Here is a 7217-nt window from a genome sequence, read left to right as displayed (position 1 = left end):
CCACAAATTCTTATATGGTTTAATTCTTCTTACCGATGCTTTAGGAGTTTCTTTTGTTTAGATTTTTTGTTTTTGTTTTTAAACCTTGTAAAAAAAACCTAAGCATCTTAATGAAACTTATATTTTATACTTTTATCATAAATTTTTCACGTGTCATTGCCTAAACGTCTTTTTTCACTATTCGCCTTTAGCCACGGTCTTCTAAATTCAATAATATGTCCGGGAATGTTGGGGTTTACGGACCATTACTGAATCATATTGACTATTTATCGTCTGACCAAAAAGTGAATCAAGACAAATCAACTTACTTTTTTACAAACATGTGATGAGGTTGTAGAGAAGTCTCACATTGACTAAATATATAACATAATAAGTCTTTATAAATAGAAGAAAAATTCCCACTTCCAAGTGAAGTTTTGGCTAGAATTAGCTCCAAGGCAACCCGGGAGGAGCCGGATTTACAGACTTTAACCGCTTTAGCCCTTAGTTTTTAACATTCTAACCTTTATGTCGGTGCCCTTGTAGGTCGCATGCTATACCTTTAAGGGTATCTTGTAATAGAAGTAATTCTCCAACCTCAAAAGCAAAAATGGTCTTTGATAACGATCCATTAGAAGTTCAATAAAACTTAGAACTGTCTCTAGAAGGCAAATCCACAACAAAGTTAAAGGAACCTCTAGAGTTTAGAGTAGCGAAAAAGACAAAGCACTCTCACCTCTAAAGTAAAGAAATCTTATTTCCTTTTATATCAATTAAAAGATTTATTGAAAGATGTAATGTAAAAAAAATAAGTACATAAATTACACCAATAAAAGAACTGATCATTTGTATTATATATCTAGATACAACAAAGCGAAAGTACATATGTGCAAATAAATAAATAAAACTTCTCAGTTTTTTAGTTTATGCAGAACATTAATTATAGCCAAAGAACACCATTAGTGACGAAATAACACTTCTACATTACAAACTATCAGGATAGCATTTAGCATTTGGAAGAAAAAATTCAAGGCTTGGAGAAGGAAAAGAAAATACAAGAATTGTACTATTATGCACATTAATTTATTCATTTTAAAATGTGTTCCACTGCTTCCAATGTATCAAGTGGAAACTATTAGCACTTCTGGACACTCTTGAGGTTTCGTACAGTCATAACAAGCATTTGTCTTTCACCTTCTACCTCAGCAAATTTGAGGCTTATTTCTGAGTATCTCTCCTGCATCTCTTTAAGTTCGCTTTCCATTGAGTTGTTTCTTTCCTTCAGTGACGATAACTCGGTTAATATGTCAGTAAGATTGCTGTCTTCAGTATCCATTATGGAGGTTCCAGCTTCCTGCTCTGGCAAGTTCACATTACTGCCATGACCAGAAAAATAATTAACAACCATCACAAATTCAATGACTTGAATTCATAAATTACAAGAGTAACATAGACAAAATGAAGAGTCATCATCACCAGATTAGTACTAAACTACTAATTAGCAACAGTGAGCTCATTTGGATATGGGCCCCGTTTGGAAAAACAACTTAATTAAACACTTATGGTCATAAGCGCTTATGACATAAGCGCTTATTCATAAGCTATTTTTGAAAATTTATTGAAATAAATTAAAAATAAGCTGTATATAAGCATAAGCTGTTTTTCATAAGCTATCCTGAGTAGCTTATGAAAATAAGCTGAAAATAGCTTATGATATGTCATAAGCTGTTTGCATAAGCTCTCCCAAACACTGGCATAAGAGCTTATGCTGTCAGATAAGCTCAAATAAGCTCTTCCAAACTGGGCCTTATCTACTAGAAAATGCATTAAATAAGCTCCAATAAGCGTTTTTCGGTTTGCATCCAAACGCGTACAATGTCTTCTTAATGTCATGGGGAGAGAAAAAGACATAGAAGGAAAATAGACCGACCTATTGAGTAACAATGCAGCTCCTCTTTCTTCAGATCCACATGCACCATCTTCGAGATGCTCACCATTACTTATTTCTCTAGATATCTCATTTGTAACAGTAATTCTATCCTGAGCAACCTGTTTGAAGGGTAAGCCAAAACACATTTATTGCAGATATGTAATTCAATAGCTTCATAAATCAACAATTCAACAACGAATGTTCAATCAAGATTACATTTTCATGCAAGACTGGGAATGCTTTGTCCTAAACTTCACGAAAGATATAAATAAAACCTTTTATTTTGCCATAATGCACTGATACATTTTGATTGGTGTGCTGTTCACAATAATAGGCTTAGCTTAATTTATAACTTAGTATGAGTGTACCTTCTGCAAAGAAATACTCTGATTTAATTCCTCCACTTTGCTCTCCAGCTCCATAATTTTTGTCTGGAATTCCTTTTCCTTCTCCAGAAATGAAGTTGTTGAAGTTTCCAAAGCACTGTCTTTTGACTGTATCTTGCCCTGCCATAAACAATCCTTTTCATTAAAATGTTCACCTCAATTGCCACAGCTACAAGTAAATTACTTTTATCCTAAGTAAACAGAGAAGAGTGGAAAAACATGGATAGTAAATGAAATTACATGAAATAGTATTAGACAAAATAGCATTTGGGTATCAAGCATTTTCTCAATTGACCTATCTCTTCAGTTCAGACTATTGGCATTGGAAAAGTTACCTCAAGCGTTTTTATTTTCTCCCTCAGACTTGCCATTTCTTTTGAATGTTGAGGAGGACTTAAAGCAGGCTTTTTGTTCTTTGGAATGGTTTTAGTTCCATCACTAACTTGTGTGCGCCCATTACTATCCCTGAACCTCTTCTCAATGCTGATTAATGCATCGTCCTTCTTCTTTAGTTCACCCTTTAGCTGGAAAACTTGCTTTCTGAGTTTTTCTTTCTCAGCCTCATCCTCAAAAAGAGTGTGTTTCAAATCACTGTATTGAGCTTTAAGGGATTCCAACTCTGACTGCAAGAGTCCAGCCTCAACATCTTTTTCATCCTTAAGATGCTTCATCCGATTTAGCTCACTAAGTGAATCCTCTGCTTCCTTCTTCAATAATGCAATTGTACTCAAGAGTTCATTTCTTTCCACAGTTCCTCTTTGTAACAGTTCCTCAGATTCCTCAATTGTTTTCTTCATAAGTTCCAAGTCAGTTCTGAAATTTTCTTTTCCTTCAACTTCTTCACATAAGCGTGAAATCTCCACTCTAAGCTTTTCATTTTCTGCAGTTAGCATCCCTATCTCCTCAGACAAATCCCTACTAGCTTGTTCTCCATGTTCCTTCTGATTTTCAAGCTGCTTGGACTTGTCCTCAATTTCTAATAACATCTGTTGTATCTGAACTGTCATTGAATCTATTTGGTTGGAAAGCTCATTCAGTTTTACCTCATAATCAGCTTTAGTTGACTGGTGCTCTTCTCTAACTTTATTCAGCATTTCTTCCAGTACACTTTTCTGCGCACGCAGTTCACTTGCTTCTTTCATTGCTCTCATGGCAGCCTTCTCATTTTCATCAAATGTAGAGGTTAGTTGCATTGAGAGCCTTTGAAACTCCTCTTGAAGCCTCTCAGCAGTAGCAGCATTTTTTAGTCTGGTCTTTCGCAAAGCTTCCTCGGCTTGGATGGCTCTTTGCTCTTGCTCAACCTTGTCACGTGTGACAGCTTCAATATCAGCTGCAAACCCTTTTGCTTGTTTCTCCAGATCTTCCTCTAATCTTCTGATATGAGTTTGAAGCTCCTTAATGGTAGCGAGAGAATTTGAGAACTCATCTGACTGTTCCTTGAGTTGATTTTCCAGATTCGCAATGTGCGTTTCGATGCCATTCATGTCAACAGGAGATGAACATTCATAATGCATTTTCAACTGTTCCTGCATTTGGCTCTGCTCCAGCTTATGCGCAATGCCATGATTTTCCTGTTTCAATATCTCATAGTCCAGTGCAAGCTGCTCCATCTGCATCTCTAACTCCTCTTTGTCTCTGCGATACATTTCTATTTCACCATAGAGATCTATGATTTTCCTTTCAAGTAAGTGTGTTTCCTTGGCATCAGTGCGCTCCTTAACAAGCTCGTCAAATGTTTTCTGTTCTGGATCGTCATCTAGTTCACATTTAGAGAGGTTGGCCCCTAAAACTGCATTGTTTTCCTGATTTTTCTGCTCCAACATTTCATCAAGGTCCTGCACAGCAAGAACTAGTTCAGCATTTGATTCTTGCATCTTCTTTAACTGTAAGCGCAGGTTTGCGTTCAGATCCTTCTCATAATTCAATTCTTGTCTAATTTCATCAACATAAGTTCGAAGATCTCCGCTTTCCAATTGTGACCTGCTTCTCACTGTGGCCGCCTCGCCCTTGCGCTTGTGGAAAGACCTGAGATTGTCACATTCTATCCTGAGTGCATCCCTTTCCTCTTTCAAGATAATGACTTCCTTTGCGAGCTCCTGCCCTCTTTTGCTCTCCTTTACAATCTGCTTCCTGAGGGTCTGTAGTTCCAGGTCTGACACATCCACATGCCTTGCCAAAGCAGCAAATTCAGCCTTGACTCTCTCAATTTCTGAAGGAGGTTCCTGTTGGGACATTTTCTTTGGGAGTGAATCAGGAGAAACATTGGTTGAATCCCCTGTACTTAAACCATGATCTGACTCAGCTGACCAGCCCCAGTGTGATCTCTGATGTACATCATCATGCATTGATGTTGAGGCATTGACAGCTTGGTTTTGAGGTTCTGATGTTTGGCGAACAAACTGATTTGTTGTAGAGTGGATGTTTGTTTTTCCTATACCGATTTCGTGGGGACTATCAAGCCCAGAACTGTCATCAGAACTTGACAATGTAGTATCAGATCCACTAGATGTCCTATTGATGTTTGCTTTTGCAGAGACATCCTGTGAAAGAGGGAAATAGAAAATTTTGTAACTTCCATATATTTTAACTTCAAGAGCAGACTAATCAAAGAAATGGATAAATTATGCTCTTGGAAAGGACATTCCAGTTTAATTTATAAATGATGGAGTTTTTCAACTATGACAGCATGATTGTGGCTTGGATACAAATCAAACAACTCCTGCCCCTTCTTCCCAAGAAAATATGTGGGAAAAATTATTTTACATATTGGGACATTTAAAAAGTCAAGATAATTCCTGAGCACAAATGAGGGAAATCCTTACTTCAGAAGAATAACTTTTAATGCTTTCATCTATATGGCCATTGCTTAATCGGTTTCTTAAGCTCCTATCATCAGATTTTAGTTTGGCATCTTCACATTCATCTTCCTCTCTGAAAAAGTTATTGAACAAGAAAAGAAGCTCATCATCAAAAACTTTGAGCTGTGGGTTGTGGCAAACTCAATAACCTGAATTGGAAAAAATAAACATGGCAGTTCTTCCTTTTACCTCTGATCACTATTATCTTGGAGCCTCTGGATCAATACCTGTTTATTCAGCAACAAATCAAATTTAATGAGATCCACTTTGCTTTGACTTGTGTTTTACTCAAACTTTGGATAAGGTTTCCCTAAAATTTCAAGCAACTTTATATCTTTCCAGAAATCAATAATTAGAAATTGGAGAGAGAAGGTAAAAACTAACATGCAAAACAGCAGCATCACAATGAGAATTCCTGATGGGAAGAGAGAGACTTAGGGGCTTTGTAGCATCGACATAATCAGCAAAGTTAACAGAAACCTCCCCAATGCAGCTATTTTTTGATAACCCCTGCATAACATAACCAAAAAATCAGATCACAAACTGAAAAATGCAGCCACTTGACCAAAATAAACTTATTAACAGTTACTGATCCAGAGAGAAAATTCACACCGTTGAGACCAAAAACTTATAAATCTTGTCACTGATTTTCCCAGTTTTAGGGTCCTGAATAAATCTGACTGTTTCGTGTACCGGATTCTCCCATCTACAATGTCCATCTCGAACGGTAGCTTTCTCTAATCTCCTTGTTGGCTTTCCAATGTCCCCTGGAACTATAGACAGCACCAATGCATCCACCCCAGATTGTAACACCTGAAATTTCATCCCTCTCATCTTATCATACTAATTCATAACCGTGATCAAATTTTATTGAGCACCATAAAACCATCAAATTTTATCCAAAATTTTTTTTTCCAAATTTATATTTTAATTAAAATCAAGAAAAACAAATTGAAAAGGTTAACAATCAAAACCCCAATGGTTGCTATGTCATGTCAAAACCATGATCAATCAAATTATCAAAACACAGGAAATAATATATTTAAAAAAAAAAGAAACACATTTCCTGAGAACCCAAACAGAACTGATAAATTGAATTCATCTTTGACAATTTAACAAAGATATTCATAGAATTAGAAACATGAAAATGAAGAGAAGTTAATACCTTGGTGGCATGAAAATGCAGCTTGAAAACAACATTGACTCTGTTCTTGTCACTCCTCCATCTTGCAGAACGAAACATCTTCACTTCACACACGTCACTGATCGGAAACCCAGGTTCCGCCGGAGCTACCCATGGATAGTAACCACACAAAAAACTTCACCGCCAACCAAAACGCCAGAAAGAGTAGCGTTTCGGTGATCACCGCTTCAATAATGTAGAGAAGCAAAAGAGAGAGAGAGAGAGTAACGTGGAATGCAAACAAATCAGAACTCAGAACTCAGAACTCAGAACTCAGAACTCAGAACTCAGAACTCAGAACTCAGAAGTGTTGCTGTCTCTTTAAAAAGTTAAACAGAGTACTTGCATGCCTCGTGTGAACTATATATTGAAGTGGAAGCTGCTTCCATTTTAAAAATTAATTACAATAATTAACTTTATCTAACAAATTATAATTTGGTGAAATTTGCTTTTTAAGGTAAACAAGAAAATCATACATACATGGCTTTAGTTAAAGTATCACGTTCTTGTATTTTTATGGCTACTCGACAATGACGTATCTTCTTCTCCTTTTCATCACATAGCTATAGCTCATACCATTAATTTTTTCACTTTCTTCTTTTTATTGAAATGAAAATGAAGAGAACTCACTTGCCTATATTATATATTGAATTGAATATGGTGGTCCTCATCTTGATCAACATATAAAATTTGTAATTAGTGTTGATGTTTAAAAAAAGTGAGAAAATTACAAGAGGTTAGAGTAGTCCTTAGGAGAAGTAGTTTTGTTATGGCCTTGAAAGGGAAGTTAAAGGTAATAATTAAGCTATTTTTAGCTTTCTTCATAATTAACTATATATAATAACGCCTGCTGACTGCTTTAGCAAATGTTTGATGGAGTA

At 36.1% G+C, this 7217-nt stretch overlaps 1 protein-coding gene across 1 annotated transcript; it reads right to left on the bottom strand.

Annotated features, from left to right (window-relative positions):
* Nucleotides 1-800: 800 nt before the first annotated feature.
* On the bottom strand, nucleotides 801-6666 carry LOC130741163 (intracellular protein transport protein USO1). The gene is made up of 9 exons (XM_057593977.1): nucleotides 6319-6666; nucleotides 5766-5966; nucleotides 5538-5663; nucleotides 5343-5380; nucleotides 5118-5226; nucleotides 2631-4835; nucleotides 2278-2415; nucleotides 1910-2028; nucleotides 801-1355 (listed from the first exon to the last, which is right to left on the bottom strand). The coding sequence occupies exons 1-9, from the start codon at nucleotides 6394-6396 to the stop codon at nucleotides 1115-1117; spliced, it is 3255 nt and encodes a 1084-aa protein (XP_057449960.1). The 5' UTR covers nucleotides 6397-6666; the 3' UTR covers nucleotides 801-1114.
* Between the last annotated feature and the right edge of the window lie 551 nt (nucleotides 6667-7217).

This window comes from Lotus japonicus, chromosome 2 (assembly GCF_012489685.1).
Source record: "Lotus japonicus ecotype B-129 chromosome 2, LjGifu_v1.2".
NCBI lineage: Eukaryota > Viridiplantae > Streptophyta > Magnoliopsida > Fabales > Fabaceae > Lotus > Lotus japonicus.
Note: the sequence above shows the minus strand (reverse complement) of the source record. Positions and strands in the feature narration are given on the sequence as shown.

What these genes read in the sequence shown, in the direction of transcription:
- LOC130741163 (XM_057593977.1), bottom strand. Translation starts at nt 6,396, where the DNA reads ATGTTTCGTTCTGCAAGATGGAGGAGTGACAAGAACAGAGTCAATGTT. An exon ending in TTAAAAGTTATTCTTCTGAA is followed by an intron (nt 4,836 to 5,117) that starts GTAAGGATTTCC and finishes CCTCTTTCACAG; the next exon opens with GATGTCTCTGCAAAAGCAAA. An exon ending in GCTGCATTGTTACTCAATAG is followed by an intron (nt 1,356 to 1,909) that starts GTCGGTCTATTT and finishes TGGTCATGGCAG; the next exon opens with TAATGTGAACTTGCCAGAGC.